Source organism: Papaver somniferum, chromosome 1 (assembly GCF_003573695.1).
Source record: "Papaver somniferum cultivar HN1 chromosome 1, ASM357369v1, whole genome shotgun sequence".
Lineage (NCBI taxonomy): Eukaryota > Viridiplantae > Streptophyta > Magnoliopsida > Ranunculales > Papaveraceae > Papaver > Papaver somniferum.
The window spans coordinates 87,168,567-87,188,323 of NC_039358.1; the positions used below are offsets into that span (position 1 = coordinate 87,168,567).

The 19,757-nt window shown below is 39.8% G+C and overlaps 1 protein-coding gene across 1 annotated transcript; it reads left to right on the forward strand.

Moving 5' to 3' along the window:
* The first annotated feature begins 2,577 nt into the window (after positions 1-2,577).
* Positions 2,578-4,996, forward strand: LOC113347146 (embryonic protein DC-8-like). The gene is made up of 4 exons (XM_026590742.1): positions 2,578-2,634; positions 3,943-4,074; positions 4,184-4,351; positions 4,400-4,996. The coding sequence occupies exons 1-4, from the start codon at positions 2,578-2,580 to the stop codon at positions 4,994-4,996; spliced, it is 954 nt and encodes a 317-aa protein (XP_026446527.1).
* The last annotated feature ends 14,761 nt before the right edge of the window (positions 4,997-19,757 follow it).

Here is a 19,757-nt window from a genome sequence, read left to right on the forward strand (position 1 = left end):
TCTCAAGAGTAGGAGATAGAGTAGATAGACTTTTGAGTGACAGAGAAGTTCAAGTCTCCACATACCTTTTAGTCGATGAAGATCCACCAGTTCCTTGAGTAGTCCTTCGTCTTGTATGATGATTGCCATGGAGTCTTGAGCTGAACTACACTTTCTATCCTAGTCCGAGGCCTTTAGCTATATAAGCTAGAAATCAAGACTTATAGTTTTGATCACTAACATTGACAAACATGCTTGAGATAGAAACACATGCGAGTTCGACCGAGCAATGCTCTAACAGATAGATCGACTTCTTCTTATTATTCTTTGGATGACCTAACCCTATGCTGCATGTTTCCTTCAACTATAAAATCATCTAAATTTTACAAAAATGAAAAATCTAGTGTCCCTCTAATTTATGATCGAGAAACTAATTTACACAACTACCTTCCGATTGTACAATCAGTGGTTAATAATTTTCTTATTCTTCCAATTACTTACATTTTTGTTACCGGTGTTTCATTGAACATCCATAATCCTTAGATGATAATATGTATTATTTACCGATTAAGTGTGTTGTTCGAGGAACGACTAGTTTATTTTGAAAAAATTAGTCGTTGCTGCCGATTTGGAATGTCAGGGTCATTTGAACTTTATGTAACGATAATGCGAAGATCACAATCGGAGGTTAAATACGCGGTCAATTACATATAGTCGGTTGTTAGATAATAAAACAGACGTCTGATTGTTATGAAATATTTGGATATTACAAGTGTCTCCCCTATACAAAGGGAGCTAAACGGATAGAATTCTTTAGATAATGATAATAATAAAAAATAAAGAATCGGTAGATATACCATGATCCTGATTACCGATTGTACTTCCACGTTTCTATTACGAATTCTTGTGATTAGCATCTTGGACGAGCCCTAAACGGATTAAATCTATCCATCTCCTTAAGGATTCTGAAATGAGCTTCGTAACGGTAGTTTGATCCTTTCCATCTCCGTTATTCCCCGAGAGATCGCGCTATAACCTCATCATTGGTTTCACGTCGCAATCGATATTGATTCACAAGATAAGTCAAATGGACGAATTATTCAACATGTCCGGTTATGGAACCAACTTGGCAGAAAAGATCACCTACATGACGGTTATTTGGGTTACCGGTGTCAACACAAAAGAACTCGTGAATCCTTCCCAAATAACTCATACTCATTACACCTCTTTTTCCTACGTTCTTCACCTCGCTTCGGATAGAATTGAACATAGCGCCTACATAGAGATAAATCTTCTTCAATCGTGAACTCTTTAGGATTAGTGAATGGTTGAGCCATTATGTTGAAGATGATTTATTTGATGTTGGAGAGAGTTTAAATGTATTTGTGTTGCATAGAGGGTAAAAGGATACCATCCTTATATAGTTTAGAGTATCAACGGCCAACTACATAATCTGTAGGTTAATAAGTTAACCTAAATTCCGATTATGAAGTTATCCCAAATTTTATGTTTGCAAAAATCTCTAATTTTTCGAATTTTGGAACTACAATAATCGGTTGGTTAATAAGTTAACTTAACTTCCGATTATAAAGTTACCCCAAATTTTATTTTTGTCAAAATCTCTAATTTTTCGAATTTTGTGACTACGGTAATATTATGAACAAAATGATTTCCCTACTCCTTTAGTTAATTAAGATACGTATGAAAGATACACACTAAGAGCAGGGAGCGCGGAGGTCCCAAAAACGCATAGTTTCTCCTCCAAAAATGACCTTCCCTGTTGGGGAACGCATTAAATATTTTCCTAAACTGGTAGGTCCTTGAGCGGATCCCACGTTATCCCCAAGACGTTGGTCTCGAACTAGAAAGGTGAATGCTTGCGCTTGAGAAGCTTCAGAGTTCCTAGAGCTCCTTGTAAGGCTTGTTGGAAAACTCGTTGTCCGACTTGATTAATCGCTTTTTGTTGTTCAAACTGATATCATATTCATGGAATACGATTCACTTTCAAGATCATCTCACCGCCTTCTGTCGAAATTGTTGATACTACACAACATATAGCTAGCCTAACGGAACCCATGGATTTGTGTCTTGGACTACAAATCGAGAGGAGGGCCAAAAAAGGATCTTTCGTGTATAATCCTGCATAATCTCGAAGGTTATGAGTTCCGGTACGTAGACCAAATGATACAATGCAAGCAAAAGTTCCTAGATTCATGGAGATATGGAACAACATATAAGTTATCATGCTTGCATATCCTTCATTTGAGTCTCCAACAATTATTCCAATAATTACATATCCGATTTGACTTATGGATAGGTTAAAAAATCAAATCATTTTTAAAAAGGTACCGCTTAGTGATTAACTAGGATATTTATGAAGATACAGAATTAGAATATGCAATTTCAATTTCTTTATTATTATTATAATCCATATTCATTGATCAAGGAAAAACAATTAGGTAATTTAATTATAGTAAAAAAGTACTTTATTCTGATATGTAAGATCCATCAATAACTTTATTGAACATAGGATCTATCAAAAACTTGACCCCGGAAAAGACCTTGTGACTGGACAACGTCATTGTGGTAAAGGTCATAATGCCAGAGGCATCATTACCGCAAGGCATAGAGGGGGAGGTCATAAGCGTCTATACCGTAAAATAGATTTTCGACGGAATGAAAAAGACATATCTGGTAGAATCGTAACCATAGAATACGACAACTATACTACTGTAAATATATAAAAGAACTTATATTATATAATAATAAGTTCTTTTATATTTCTTTTTTATATTTATGAGGATGTTTCCCTTTTTGTCATTGAGTTTACAAAAAGCAACAAATTTACAAGATTCCATTTCCATTTATTCATCAAAAGAGTACTTCCCTTTGAAGTCAGAATTGATTTTCCTTGATATATGGCATAATGCATAAAAGAATCCTTTCCCACCCGATTTGAAATACTTGAACGTTCGGTTCTTCTTTTTAGAATGCCATATGTTTTATTAATTTCTAATAATTAGAATTAAGATATTGATAATCATATTCATATAAATTATAAATATAAAAGAGAATCATGGAAAAGAAAAAATTTAGAATTTCTTTCCATTGAAAATTTTGATATCATCTACTCAGCGGAATGACTGATCATGATAATCAAGACAAATGTTCCACTTTATAACTATACTATTATAAATATATAATATAATAAGTTCTTTTATATTTCTTTTTTATATTTATGTGGATGTTTCCTTTTTTCCGCCCCAAACCGAAGACTTAGATTAGAGTTTGAAAAAAGCCCCTTATCGATAGGGTATAAATTACTATATATAATAAAGTAGTAAAAAGAAACTAACACGTTTCCATAATAATAATTAAGGACTTTCTCTTTTTCTTCCACCAAAAAGTTTTCTTTTAGTTCAAAACGATCAATATGTAGAATCAGAACAAGTAATTGCCGAGATTCGCGCGGAAACATCACCTTTAATTTTAAAGAGGGTTCGAAAACATATTTATTCTAACTTAGTGGGGAAGGTAAACTCTTGGAAACATACACTGCCACATGCCTACATCAATAATGAAACGGATCATATTTCATTATTTTTAGATCAGTAAGGTGCTATCGACTTTCGGTCGGTCCTCCGACCATGGTAGCGGTGTTCTAGTTAACCTAGCTCACTATCACTACCGAGTATTATGCTACTGGTTGAAAGTTTGAGTTCTTTGATTCTGACAAAAAGTATGTGCGTTTCGAAAGCTACTCCAAATTCTAGCAACTTGCATCTCTGATTATTTTGAAAAAAAACCAAAGAACATTCCCATCCAACAATATAGTTATGTTAAAAGAAAAAGAAGCCTAAACTTCATGTTCGTACTGTCTAAATTGTTCTTTGCGGCATTAGGTCGCCTTATCCCGGATATGAAAGATAGCCCTACCCAAGGTGAAATCCTGAGTCCGTCCAGCAACAACAACAAAGACGTGTTATTGGGAGTGCTTTGAAAGCTGTTCAAGGTACTTTTGAACACGCCAAAGAAGCTGCGACTGGTTCCAAAACTGAGTACTATGAAGGTGGTGCCCCTATGGACTCTGGTTATGTGAGGAGTCCAGGACTATACTGCGCACAGAAAACCAAGGAGATGGTGGTGGGGTGGGGGAGGGAACAAAAGGAGTATGCCGGGAGTGCTGCTGAAAATGCCATGCAAGCGAAAGACCACTAAGGCTGATGATACCACCAAAGAGTACACTGGCAGTGCGGCTGATACGGCAACGCAGAGAGAAGCTGCTGAAAGGAAGATTAGGGAGTATGCAGATACCATCAAGGATTACGCTGGAAGTGCGGCTGAAAAAGCTAGACAAGCTAAAGATGCGACTGTCGACACAACCTATGATTAAAGAATATGCTGAAGAGTTGCGGATCAGATCAAAGAGTTTGCTGGGGCTGCAGCTGAAAAGCAAGACAAGCAAAGGATGCAACTGTGGACACCACATACAAAAAGTAACGCTGGAAGTGCAGCAGATAAGACTAAAGAATATGCTGGATATGCAGCAGATAAAGCAATGAAGGCAAAAGATTCAAAGGTGGGCTATGCCACTGATAAAGCAAGACAAGCAAAGGATGCTAATGTTGACACCGCAAAGGAGTATGCTGGCTATGCCACTGACAAAACGAGACATGCAAAAGATGCTACAATTAACACCACAAAGGACTATGCAGGAAGGGCCGCTGAAAAGGCTAGGCAGGCGAAAGATGCCACCATAGACACCACAAAACATTATGCAGAAAGTGCAGCTGAAAAGGCTAGGCTAGCCAAGGACGCTACGGTTGACACCACTATGGACTACGCTGGGAGTGCCGCTGACAAGGCGAGAGCGGCAAAGGAATATACTGCTGAAAAGGCTGTCAAAGGAAAAGATACCACATTTGGCAAGATTGTACTAGTAGATCTGAAGGACTCTGCTGATGCCGCTAGAAGAGTTACGGAGGTAAGAAGGATGAAGCCAAAGAAGAACCAATGAGACTGCTGAAGCAGCAAAAAACAAGACTTATGAGACTGCTCAATCATCCAAGGATAAGACATATGAAACTGCTCAAGCAGACAAGGACATGACGTATGAAACTGCTCAAGCAGCCAAGGACAGGACGTACGGAGCAGCTCAAACAACCAAAGACGACATACGAAACAGGTCGAGGAAACTTAGGCTAGTCATTTAGTCCTCCCCAGGACCCCAGCTATGGAGTTACTAGCCTCTTGAGTGCCTGGGGTGGGGTTGCACTATTTGATAAAATATGGGATCTCTATGCACTATACTGCTGAAAATACCTAGTATATCTGTCAATGTAATGGCCAAACATTTAGCCATTACAATAACATTGAATAGCGCAACTGAATCCCGATTTTATTCCTCACATGTCAAACATTTACAAATGAATATCGTGTCTGTTGAATAAAACTTAGATACCCCAGTGCTTCTACTCGAGACAATTGACAAACAATGGAAAAGTAATGAAAACGTTTCAGTCCAATAGCACTTTGCAATACCTCTTATAAGCTCATATCTAAAATCATGGCCAAATGAATAAATTCCTTATTAAATGTCTGATTTCTTGAACGTAGTTCAATAATAAACCCACTGTCGAACAAAAGAGAAAGGACACTGAGTAGAGCATAGCACATGATTTGTGTAAATACTCTCCACTTTATGTAATCTCCCTGGATAGATCAATTATATCATCTGCACAATTAGAAAGCCTACAGGTTCAAGAAATTATGAGAAGACAACCAATCCTTGTATTTTGGAGATTATATCCATCGGGCCAAGCAAAAGCAGACGGGCAGTTTACCTGATCATGAAAATGTTTCACTAAGCTACAAAACTTTGCAATTGCACTAACCTGTCTTATAACATCAATGAAACCACGGGACATAGTCCTCCACAAGTTAAAATTGGTGCAGCTACTTCTTCTGGCTTTAAGTATATTTTCTCTCCTGGTCCGGCACGGTGAACCCTATCATATACACGGATTCGTACCCATTTGAGAGATCATAAAATAAAAGTAATTCGCCAAACCTATCTATATATGTTTAAAATTTAAGAAATAACCATATCAGACAAGAGCAGATCACACATTTACAAATTGCTCTACCCAATAACAATCTGGATTGATGCATTCAGCCCCAGCGGATGTGGGTGAAGAATAGTGTATGACCTAACAGTATTGAATTCAAAACTAAATACAGATGAGCTTCAAGAGATTAGTGGAGTTAAAGATTTACCCATGAATCTATTCTCGATGCTACCTTCAAGAGGTTCTCCAAGACCAGATAGTATTTGGTGTGCTGTAGCTCAGGCTTCAAAACTGACTTGCAGCCAAACAAATTATCTAATCTTGAACTCCAACTGGCCATAGATCACTTGAGACCTAAAAATATATCATCACCACAATTTTCATGTAAAAAATCCATTTTAAGATCAAAATAGTCCTAAAATTGACCCATTCCAAGTTCCTCGGATTTACAATCTAATGCTTAACTCCACATAGTACCAAAATTGAAAAAGGGGAAACCATTTTAAGATTAAAATTAATATTACTTATGCACACAAGAAAAATTCCCAAAAACAGAATCAATAAGCAAATCCATCGATCATTAAACAACAATAATAAATCTAACATATTACTTTAACTAGAGATAAATATCTAGAAGTCCCTAAATCTCTACTTACTATTGAAATTATTGCAGAATTTTCCTCAACAAACAGTATTCTTCACTACAAAATATCCTATTAAAACCCAAAATCTCACTAAGATTTAGCATTTCTTGAAATTAGAGATACTACTAAATTTCTACAGAAATTACTACTCAAACACCCACTGATCCTCTCTTCAAGCTTCTGTTTTTCTTCAGGAGTAAAATCACTTTTGATATTGAAAACCTTCCCAATCCTTGTATCCTTCTACATAACTTCAAACTGCAAAAATATAAATTGAATATCAACTAAACGAAAGAGTAACTGGATTAAAAAAATTGAAGAAAAAAAAAATCATTACCTCTGTAGGAAATTCTTCCCAAAGCATCTTCTTGTAGAATTTTTGAGAGTTGAGGAGGAATAAAAGTTTGGAGAACTTTCGAATCGGTTTTCTTCAATTGAGAAATGAAATTCGCTTTATTCCCTTCCCTAAGTACATGAACAATTTCGAATTTTTCTAATTGCTGGAGAAGAATAAGAATTTCCTTAATCTTTGGGACACTAGCTTCATCAGATTCTTCATCAGATCCCAAAGAATCATTTAAAAGATTCACAAGACTTTCATGGTCCATCTGGATCAATAAAAATCTAATCTTTTTCAAAATTGCCAACCTTAAACCAGATTTAACCGCTTCAATCTCGGCATCAGCTGCATCTTTCAATATTTCCTCTGGGACAACAGATCCCCAATCAATTAAATCCCCAAATTGATTTCTAAGTATAAAACCAAAACGAGCAGATGAAGGTGTGGAAGATCCGTCTTCAGGTGACTTCCCCGGTGGTGTATCCGATCCATCGGTGTTAAGAACTGCCCATCCTTTATAAGGTTTTTTCCATACAATGTTTCTTTTGCTCTGATAATCTTTATACCGGGCAACAAGAATTGGGTAGGTTTTTGCATCTAAATCCAATCCTTTTATTATGATCTGGGCTTCATTAACGAAGCCCAAACTCAAACATAATCGTCTTTTGGTCTTCTCTTAAACATTCAATCAGATTATTCATTTGACCTTTCTCACAAAATTCTAGAACCAAACCTCCATAGAATGTGTCTTTAAGTTTAAACTGAACATTTTCTCTTGGGCTCAGTGCATAACTTTTATGCCTTTGAAGCAGTGCCTTTATCTCTTTGAAACTCCCTTCACTCATCAAATCAAAAGAGATTTTGTTGGCTCTTATAATAACTCTTGCCATAAGTTCAGTGACACATACCCAGGAACGACTATAATCCTCCATTTTAATAAAATCATTCAGATAAGTGGGAGAGCTTAAGATTAACTCATTCTGAGAGAGTATAAACGAAACCTGCTTGACCAACTTACTATTGGGATCAGCTCTATGATTATTATCAACCCACTTTGATAAGCGTCCCTCAAAATAATTGAGGGCAAATGTGGTGAACCTCCACTTAAGCCCAAGATTCTGTTGAGACATGAAAAAAAGTCAGAGGGTTAGAACTCTGGCCTGAAAGTTCATAATCATAATTATCGAAAGAATATTCCCGTGCTTAATGAGATAAATTAGGTAAATAATGATTATCTACATCTTAAAATCGACGCTTAATGTATTTAACCGCAAGATCTTGTTGCTATTTTAAAAAGTCAAGGATCAAACTATGTCATATGGCTGTATGCAAGTAATATTTCCTTAGATTACAAAAATTCTAGTCCGTTGGATCAAAATATCTTCTTCTTCATACTGCTAGTTCTATTAGTACTACTACTTCTTCTCTTTAATTCATAAAAACTAAGAAAAATATACTAATAATAACGATACATATGATATAAAGTGGGTATGTGCAAACCTTAACATGATTCGTCTTTTTTTCTGGATGCTGATCGCGTACAGCAATAGTTTCTGCAATAGTTTTTGGAGAATGATCAAGTACAGCAAGGGTTTTTGGACGAAAATCAAGTACAGCTATTGCTTTTGAACGATGATCAAGTACAGGAATACTTTTAATCTCTCTTTCAACATTTGAACCTCTTACAAACACCTTCAAAGAGTGGGGTAAGATCTTTTGAGACACTTTTCTGCAAATATTGAACATCCTGAAAGTGAAGAACTGAATTTGTGAAGCAAAATGAGAGAAACTAAAAGGAACAGATGAGATGATATTTCATAATATTCTCTGCACTCTCTCTCTCTCTCTCTCTCTTTCTCTCTCTCTCTCTCTCTCTCTATCTATCTCTCTTAGTTTCACTATGTATGAAGGTATAGATGAAGAGAATCACATTGTTGGGAATTTAAAGAAAGAAAAGAGAATCCGATTAGGGTTTCAAAGAGGGCTTCTAACAACATTCGCAGTATTATGATGGTGACCTTGTCTATGTAAGTATTAGACGACCCACGAAAAAAAGTAGATAATGAAAGAGAAATGGAAGTAGTTGAGAAACAAACAAAAGAAGAAAAGTAAGGAACTGCTGAAAACTGGGTTCAGGATCTGTGCATGGTTGCGGTTACACCAATTATAGCAACACTAGTAGTACCTCCGCCTGTCGTAATATAGCTAGGATAATGATGTTGTTCCTGGTGGTACTTACATGCATGTGCTGGTCCTTGAAGTAAAATCAGTTAATCAGGATACCCAGTCTAACAACACTTCCACCTGTCAAGCCATGAGAGCAGTTGTTGTTAAGAATGGTTACTCCAATCCCGTGCCATTAATCTCAGAATGCCTTGCTAACAGTTGTCCTTTCCTTCAATACCCACAAGTCCACGCTTTCTCTCTCTCACTGTCAGCCTCTGTTTTCAGTTTTACTACTTACCTTGTCATTCAAGTAAACTAAAAAGCCATTCTAAATCGGGTATGATTGACTGGTTTGGTCGGTTTCTTTCTTTCCCCAAGTTTAATAAGCATTTCCTTGTTATAAAGGGTGAGAAGAATCCTTCTTCTACTCAGACTATAATTATTTGCTTTGAGCAAGGAGTGTCTATCTTTATTATCACCAGCACTGCTTGGCCGTGCCAGTTCGTCATTGAAAAGGAACTTAGCTGATCTGTCCTATTTAGGATTGAGTAGAGAGAGGAACAGGGCCAACCTATCCATAGCTTCAAAACCAGAGATGGTGCACTGTACAATAACATCAACACGAACCAAGCAAATTCGATTCCATGTTTAAATGCTCAAATGTTCATCAGAATCTTGTGTATTAGTCCACAGATAGGCATTTCTAGTATGGTTTTCCTTAGAGCTAAATTGAACTAAATTTAGGTACAGGATTTTGTAGTGGTTTAGGAATTTCCGAAAGCACTTGCTCCTTCATCATCTCTGTTAGATAAACATATTCAGAAAATGATTTTCCAATAGGATTAGGAAGGTCTACTGTCCCCGGCAACTTTTCTGTACTCAGACTACTTGCCAAGTATTTAATTTTCAGTTACCTGGCTAAATAATCAATCCAAGATAATCCTAAAAGTTATAGACTTCCCATAACACCAAAATGGGTGATATTACGGGTCAAAGAATAATCAAGGGTATCTGTTTTATAATGTTACTGAACTGTGAACTCCAAAGAGTACTAAAACCGAAAAGGGGGAAAACCATTTTATGATCAAAATCAATATGACTTGTGCACACAAGAAAAATCCCCAGAAGCATAATCAATAAGCAAATCCATCCATCATTAAACAACAATATCATAATTGAAGTTCATAAGTTGATGAAGGAGATAGCTCAATAAGCATTAGCAGTAATAATAAATCTAAAGAAGCAGTGTATCTAGTTTAGAATTGGTAATCAATAAAGACTTTGACTGAAAATCTTAATATAAACAGCGTAAAAATTGGTGATGGTAGTGGTTGAGTTGTTTTTGGAAGAAGAAGGGAAAGAGAAGGGCAAACAAAGGAGGTAGTTTAGAAGGGGTGTACTAAAAAGCCCTTAGCCTCTAACACTTGGTGACCATTGCCTTTAAAGTTTAAATGTTAACCCACGTGGAACGTGATTAGAGTATGATTTCTTCCGGAACGGTTTTCAAAGGTTTTTTTTTTAATTTGTTGCAAACTTGCAATGTTATCAAGGTTTCTGTGAACACATAAATCACGAAGAAATACACGTGTTCACAAACAATATTTGCATACACTCTAATTCTAAAATTGTACGTTGTATGTGTAAAGGGGATGATTATATCGATTCATCGACTCAAAGCCTTCGAGCTTGTCATTGTCTAGTCGAATATTATCATAAGTAACGTTCGTATAAAGGAGTAAATAGAGAATCAAGTATAAATGTAAAGCACATGAAGTACAACGCTGAATGTAAAGTGCTGAAATGTAAATAAGACAAAGATTTACGTGGTTCGGCACTAAGGCATACATCCACGGGGCTGGTGTTTCACTATGTATTGAATGGTTACAAAGATAGTCGAATGACTTTAGAGTATACATAGGTCTGCAGAAGTAGGGGGATTACTTACTCTTCCTATTTCTCTCTCTTATATTCTCCTCTAATTGCTCTGGATTGGTCGACCCCTTCTCTCTTAGTGGAGATGGGTATTTATAGGGTTGGAACGTGGGTCCTACTTCTGAGATGTCGTTGCAACCTTATCTTCTTGTGCTTTGTGCCCATTACACAGAGGTCTTCGGCATATGCTGCGGTCTAAGCTTGAATACGAAGAGCTATCCTCGATTATTCCACGAGCTGATTGACGCGTGTATATCTCTTGGTATTTAATGCGGGCAGTTGGACGTCCGCTCGTGTCAGACAAGTGTCTCTTAGTCTGGTCACATCCGCGTCAGTCAAACTCTCTCTCAGCCGTTGATCTTGGATCTTCCTCGGGATAGGATGTACTAACACCCAAGGGGTATTATCTGGTGCTCCTCTTTGCCATCATACCTCTGTGATCCTCAGTCCCTGACCGTCAGATCTGCTGACCGGTGATATTTTCTGATGAGATGCTCCCCTAGGTTATGACTGCTTGTTATCATGTTTTGATGTCTCGCTTTGCATGTTTTCCACGTGTCTCTTCCTGTACACGTGGTGGATGATGAAATGTGTACATACAAGTTTCCCCTCTTCTTCTGACCTGGGCGTATTTTGCAGTTTAGAAGAAGAAAGATCGTCATACACGTTTTATCTCTCCTGAAATAACTTCCCCTATAAATACGGGCACGTTTCCCACTTTTGCATTAACTGCTCCTTGGTACGAGGGACATTTATTGTCTTCTCTAGCTGTATAAATAGGAAAGAGAATGTGAAAATAACTTTCATCCTCTTCTTGTCAGTGTTCATCCTCTTCATGTGTTTTTTGTTTTCTATTCTTGTTCTTTAGTCATTTATTATTGTCGTCCTTGTGAGGAAGATAACAACATTCAATTTTCTGACTCTTTCGCTCTCGACTGTTGCTGCCCCTGTTCAAAGATAACTTGCTTTTGATATCTCTGATCTTTCTATATTCGACTGTGGTTGGTGCTTGTCGTCCTCTTTTATACAGGTATGGGGTTTTTCATTATTTCCATAATTGATTCATCTATTTTCTGTTGTTGTATCTACCCGTTTGTCTTCTGCTGCTGTACTTTTGGCTTTGTGATGAAGAACACATATGTCGAAGCATATATGCTTGCCCCTGTTCTTTGTTACAAAGTCTATAAGTCTGTATCTAAGTATCATCTCTGGAGTCTGATGGGGTATTTTTGGTTCTTTTTCAGATTTTAGGGTTTTTGATGTTAATCCGGATGAACCATCAGTTTATGGGTTTTTTTATCTTTAGTGATCCCCTCGTATTCTCCTCTAAACTTTTTTTGTGTTTCCTTGTAGCTATGTCTGATCGTCCGCGGGCTCCTTACCAGACCCCGCCGTCTAGTCCTCCAAGATCCGCTCCGCCTAGAGATTCTGAAATATCTCCACTTGGGGAAGGTTCTTATAAATCTTCGCAATCGGATCCTCGTGGTCATAGGGCTTCATCTTCCTCTGGTGCGAAGGCTTTGCCTACTAAGAAAGGGGATCTGCCGAAGGGTCCTTCTGAGTCTAGGTACGCTGTTAACCGCGCTCCTTCTCTTCCTCGTGAAGATTCTAGGAGTACGCAGGCTCCTCCTCGTGATGATTCTAGGAGTACGTGGGCTCCTCCTCCTCGTAATGAAACATTGGATGTTCCGCCCCTTCGTTCAATGGCTCCTCCTTCAGTGCTCCTGCAGAGTTCTTTTCCGCCTCCTCCAACGGTTTCTTTCAAGGGGAAGTACTCCAAGGGTACTATGTCGAAAGCTGATCCGTCTAAAAATCTTCCTTCCAAAAGGAAATCTTCAGAATTGAGTCCCACGTCAGATTCTGCAGACGAGGAAGAAGCTTCCCCCGTGATACGCAGCGTTTCAGTTGGTAAGAAGAAGGTCACTTTCAAGCATATTGATCTTGAGATGTTCAAGGAAATACATGAGCTTCAAGCCTTTGAGGTTCGCTTTTATGCCCCTGATGAGGATATCACTTACGAACTCCCCTCTAAGTATCAGTTTGATGAGTTCCATCTGTTGACTACGGTTGGATCCTTCGAGGCGGGTCTCATGTTGCCCCTGTATAAGTCGGGAGACTCCTTTTATTATGATGTTCTGGCTAGTCGCGAAGGTTCTTCCACAAACACTCGTAATCGTTCCGTGTCACAATTGTCTGGGAATTATCTTCGTGCACTGAAGGAATGTTACCTGCGGAGCAATGGGGAGACTATGATGACCTGCTACGTTCCAAATCCTGCTGAGAGAAAGTGGTACACTCCTCAAAATTTTAACAGTTCCTTTGGGGATTATTTCAACAGTAGGAATCGTAAGCCGCGGAGTGTTAGATTTCGTAACATTGCTGCTCCTCGGGGTGAAATTCGTCTTTGGAGTGAGGTGAGTGATGCCAAGCTGAAGTATGTTCCTGGTACTGAGGGATCTGCTAAACGAAAACTCTTTCCTACTCGTGAAAGGATTAAGCGTGATCATGATTATGAATGGCATGCTACTTTCATTAAAATAGTTGGCCCTTGGTCTTATGGTTGGATTCCTGGTCCGCGCGGTTGGCGTCCTTCTGAAAACAGCAAGCCTCGTGAAACTCCTCCTGCTCGTTATGGAGATTTCTGTCCTTGGCGTCTGAATTTTGTGGGCATGAATTTTCCTTACGCTCTTGATGTCGTTGATGGAGATGAGGAGGAGGGTTCTGGTGCTACCCTTCCACCGAAGAGTGCTGCTACTTCCAAGGTACAGTTTCTTCCTATATTCTCTATTCTATTTGCCCCTTTTTCCTTGGTTGAAAAAAAACATTTTTTAAGTGAGGGAGAAAATGAGCCTTTGTTGGGACGTGTACTGGTTTGTAGGTGTCGAAGAAGAAGAAAATTGGACCCAAACAATCTTCTACTGTTGTGACCGGTGAGGCTGAGGTTTATGAGGAGGTTACTAGTCCTGTGAACGAAGGGTTTGCTGAGGATGAAGAAATGTCTGATGGAGAAGAACGTACTGATACTTCTCCTCCTGATGACGAGGGTGGCAATGGTGAAGAAGAAGTTGCCGCGGGTGGTGATGGTGAGTCTGAGGGTAATATTACCGCAGCTGGTACTGGAGGGGGGGGGGTGCCCCTGTTGGCGATAATATTGGTGGTATGGGTACTCTGCCCGTTATTTCCCGTGAATTTTCTTTTGGTAGGATATATTCCGCGGGGGAATCCTTTGATGTAAACGTTGTCATGGGTCTTGCCGAAGACTTCTCATTGCTTTCCCCAAATGATGATTGGGATGTTCTTGGAAATCTTGGTAAAGAAGGTGCCACTGGTTAGCAGGCTAAAAACGCAGGTGGTCATGCTGAGGGCGGTGATGTCGAGACTTGCGCGGGTGAGGATATAACAACCAAGGAGAAGTCTGCGGTTGAGTCTCCTTCAGAGGATTTCCATTTTGGCTTGGCTTAAAAAGAAGAACCTGATGTTCGTCCCTAACCCTACCCCAGTGGTCACTGGTGAGAAGAATTCCGACGCTTATACTCGTCAGATGATGCAATTGTCTTCTGAAGCCCGCGTTGCTGAGATGTGGGAGAAGAATCTGAGAACTTCGGAAGCTAACCTAGTGGTTGACCCTCCCTCCTCTGTTGTTGATATGATGGCCATAGCTGACGGGTACCAATACGGTTTTCCCCAGCAGCGTGTCTTAGAGGTAAATCCTTGTACTTTTTTCTTCATGATATCCGAACATTGTATTCTTCGTGATATCCGATCCCTTTGGTATAATAATGTTTATTTTTTGTGACATAGATGATGAGGGGCGAACATTGTAACCATGTTCTATACCAATTCTTCAAAGCAAAGTCTTTAAAGTTGGAGGTTAAGTTTTGTCATAGAGAAGAAGAACTGTCTGCGGCTGAAGTGGAAATAAATGAACTGAGGGGCCGTCTGAAGGAAAAAAGAACAGCTGGGTAATACTGAGAAGAGTCTTCGTTCAGAACTTGCTATAGTCCGCAACGAATTCGAGCAGACTCGTAGAAATGTTTCGTCCCTCACAGGTTCGTATTTTACCGATCTTTCACTCCTCGTGATTCCCTATTTGTACTTTGGTGTTCTGTCTGAGTCTCCCCACCCTATATTCAGTGGGTGGAGTCCCAGAGCTGATATGGCTTCGGAAAGAAAGGGAACGACAGAAATCCCGTATTGCAGAGTTGGTGGGTAAGTTGAAAATTGAAGCCGTAAAGTGGAACGCTCGTGCTGATGAGCACAACGCCTTAGCAGCTGAGTGGCGTGAAAAGCGAACACTAATGGTTGATATGCAAAATAAGTACAACCATGACCGTCGTCTGTTTAATGGTACACTGCTGTGGACACGTGATAACCTGCGGGAAGCTCGAGGACATGCTTCGGACTTAGAGGCTAGAGTGCGCCTTTTGGAAGGAGAGTTACAACAGGCTCGTTCTTTCTTAGGCCCTGAGGTTAGGGATAGTATGCTGCATCTTACCGAAGAAAGAGATAATGCTAGGGCTGAGGTCGGCGCTCTTAGTAAATCCCTAGCAGCGTCTCGAGCTGATGTTGCCCGCCAAGTGGAGTCTGAGAGAGATCTTGAAGTAAATGTGTATCGACTCCATAAAAGGATGGGGGAGATGAACGATGAAGTCAACCATATTCGTCACTTGGATTCAATGAAGCAGGTAGACTTAGATGCGAGTCAATTTACTCTTACGAACCTTCAAATGGATTATAAGAAATTATCCGACGAGTATGACTTTCTTGATGAGGCACGAGAAGCAGTTGTTAATGAGTATGAAGAGGCTTCGGCCAATGTCGAAGGTATAACCTCGTTTTATCGAGTGTGATTTTGTTATTTCTTTGTTTTAACCCCTTGGTATTTCTTGTTTTCAGCGCTCGAGGGTCAGCTTCACGCAACAAATGATGAGCTTAAAAAAGCTCAATCTGCCTTAGTACAACAGGAGGGACAAGCCAACTATTTCAAAGGGTTGGCCGTGTATCGTGAGGAAGTAGCAGAGATTGCCTCCAAAGAGGCGGAACGCCTATCTGCATTGTTGTCTCAGGCCCACCAGCGGACCGCTGTTATCACATATAAAGCTCGATGTCAGTTGGCTGAGGAGACCAACAAACTCCCGGACAAGATTGAACTTGATCTTAAAGCCGAACATGGTCTTGTCAAGAATTATCCGCGTCGTCCCCTACCCGCGCCCTTGCCTGGTTCTTCTGGGCCTTCTTCAGGTGGTAGCGTACCTTCATCTCGCAAAGACAACCCTGTTGATGGAGTTGTATCGTCCAAGTAGATTTCTTTTATTAGTCATACAAAGTTGATCCTTGTTGATTATATAATTTCGGATCATTTTTTGATGTGTTTCTTGCTCTATCTTATTTTCTGAATTTGTAATCAACTCTTTATGAAATGGATCATCCTTTTGGCATACCTTCGTGATCGTCTTGAGACCTGTCACCCAGCTGGCGAATCCTGGGCCAGAGGATTCCCAAACGGTGGGGGCCGAGGAAGCGTTCTAGGATGTGGGATGCTTATTTGAAATATTTACATGCACCCATTCCGTCGACCCGCTGCCTTAAAATTGGTTGGGTATCTCTTTCTGTTGGGTTCCTTCCCCCTGGTCTTACACTCATAGACACTGATAGGGGAGCCCTGAGAGATTGTAGATTAACTACTTTCCCCAATATTGTTAATTTATTATGTGATGTACATGCGTTCACCCAGCGGGCCTTTTGACCATTTCGTTTGCTTGAAGATTTTGCAAAAAGTTTGTTTGATTGATAGGTTGAGGCCTGCTACTCCTCGTCCAGAGATAGAAACATGTAGAGCGGTTACGATGCCTTCTTCTTCTGGTATTCTTCACGCAGATGCAAAGCTGCGCTGCTCCTATGGGTAGTACGGTTTGAGCCATTTAGCATTCCAAGGGTGTCGGAGGACCTCGCCTTTCAGATTGCGAAGATAGTAGGAACCGTTTCCCGCAATGTCGTGTATTATAAAAGGTCCTCCCCATGTAGGTGCTACCTTGCCCTATTTCTTCTCTCGTTGATACTGCGGGATTGTTCTTAGCACATACTGCCCTTCTACAAAATTTCGAAGATTAACCTTTTTGTTGTATTCTCTCGCTAATCTTCGTTGATAATTTTCCATCTTTTGCAATGCTGCTTCCCTCCTTTCTTCCAGGTCATCCAGTCTCTCTAACATCATATCTGTTGTGAGATTTTTTCTCCCACGCTTCGGTCTTTGTGGCTGGCATGAGGATCTCTGTTGGGATGACTGCTTCAGCTCCATAAGTGAGGAGAAATGGGGATTCCCCGGTGGCAGATCTTCGTGTTGTCCTGTATGCCCATAATACATTGTGTAGCTGCTCACACCACCTCCCCTTATGTTCATCTAATTTCTTTTTTTGAGGATAAGGGCGAGGGTCTTGTTAGTAGCTTCCGCTTGTCCGTTGCTTTGAGGGTATATGGGGGTGGACTTTTTCTTCCTTATTTTGCGGCTTCATTCGCGTTTGCCACTTACATTGCCAAAGGCCAAAGGAGCTTAAATAGAGTCGCTGGCGAGTTAACAAGTCATGTGCCGCACTACTTTCCATCTCATGGCCAGATATGTCGATTTCACAAAACAGAGAATTTCCTCTCTTTGTTAAGGCACGTGACATTCCACTGGGAGTATTCAATTAGTAGCATGTGGCTAGTCATTAGGCAATATCAATTGTAGCTGTGAGCGAGAGTAGTTGGCCATGCTATCCCGTTGGTAACTAGGAGTTTAGAAGTCCGTTCAGTTGGGACCAGTTAGAAGACATGGAGCACTTATATATATTGAGAAAGAGAGATAGAAAGAGGAGCTTGGCAGTGATGATGAAGTTGTAGAGTTGATGCTGCTGCCGTGATCTGATGATGGTGATCGGAGTTTGCTGTCATGTTAGCTGAATATAAAATTGCATGCGAAGATGGCGTTCACACAACAACGTCGCTGCGGTTCTGGCTCGAGTAAAAGAACCAAGTTGAAGTTAACCAGTTTGTTTTGCAGTCAGGGAAGCAACGTCGATGCAGACTGGGAAGCAGTGGTGATGACGAAACTCATATGGTCAGGGAATGGCAGCTGTTCGTGAGAGTTTTTTTGATGTCGTTCGAATTGTTGATGAAAGTGGAAACGCAAGTATTGAATGGATGGGACTTGGGGTGATTCAGGTTTAGAAAGATATTTGTTGTCATTCTTCCATGGTGGTGAACGTTGGCTGCTGGTGGTGTTACCATAGTCATAGCTGTGCAGGGAGCTGTGAAGACAGTTGGTGGAGGTTACAGGAAGTGCTGGTATTCAATGATGTTAAGGATTTCAGGTCGTATTTGGCCTGAGCTTGTAGCTGATGAGAGAACAACAGACGGGAGTAGAAGGTTGTTCTCGGCTGGACTGGAACAAGGTCGATGGACGCGTTGGGGTGAATCTTGATACGAGAATGGATATGGCATCAAACTTCCACTCGAACTGAAGATGGAGAGAAGTGTTGTTGGGGTAATGATGGCAGTAAACTCTCTTCTAAGAAATGGTGTCTTTGGGGAATCTCATGGGCTGTGCAGAACGATACTAGAGTTTGTATGGGTGAATTTGGTCGAGCTGGTTCAGACTAAGGTGCGAGATGATGATTCGTGTAGCTGAAGTTAGATGGTCAGTTATTGGTGGCCGGTATTCAGTTGGTCAGGGAGCAGAAGCTGCGGCCGGTGACAGTTAAACATTGGACCGATAGAGAATAGAAATTGGTGCTGAGCTAAGTACGAGGAGAGTATTGGGCTGGGCCTAGGTAATTCCACTAGGTCTTGGTCGGATTTCTATATCAATAGCCGCTATATAAAAAAATGGATAGAGACAAAGAGGAGGAGGCCGACCAGGCTACTGAGGCCGTTACAGGGAGCCGAAGAAGAGAATCTTGAGAAGGAGAGAGGAGGAGGCCGACGGCGATAGAGCTAGTGGGGTTTGAAGTTTTATTCCTCCCATTTTGTGATTAGCGAGTTTTCTTTTGATTTATTTATGGCTTTTGGGAAAGCCATGTCTTTCTAGTTTTATCTTAACAAGGGTTTATTGGATGAAACCACTTTGGGTATTAGGCCATTTTTGATTGATTGCATTATATAGCAATAAACCATTTTGATTTGAATAAATAATTCCATGATTTTATTTATTTATTTAATGATAATGAGTTGTTGCTTCACCGGTTTCGTATAACCTTTGTGCATAACTGATAGGATCGGAAATATATTTGTCTACTTATTTGATATTTCATGCTTGGGTTAAATCCTTTGATGAGGTATGCTTAGAATAGCCAGGTATTACTTGAAAACCTGTATTTAGTTTCGTATAAATTCCTCGCTAATGCAATTTGATGGTGCATGCTTTGGTTTAGTCTTTTGATGTACCATGCTTAGGGCGTCCCAGTGATATTTGCGACTCTAATATATATAATAGGTGATGTCAATAGAACGAACAATAAATAATTCATGAATTATGTTTCATTTCAGTTTTTGATTAGAAACATTGGTGGATACATTAAACCCTGGTTACCGGCTCTCTCACTGCGTTCATTTTATTAATTTAATTTTATTATTTCGTTTTCAATTATAAAT

Bases quoted from the DNA above. Each gene is read 5' to 3' on its own strand.
- LOC113347146 (XM_026590742.1), top strand. From the start codon at position 2,578: ATGCCAGAGGCATCATTACCGCAAGGCATAGAGGGGGAGGTCATAAGC. The intron at 4,075-4,183 runs GTGAGGAGTCCA...ATGCCATGCAAG, and splicing joins CCCCTATGGACTCTGGTTAT to CGAAAGACCACTAAGGCTGA. The intron at 4,352-4,399 runs GTCGACACAACC...GTTGCGGATCAG, and splicing joins GACAAGCTAAAGATGCGACT to ATCAAAGAGTTTGCTGGGGC.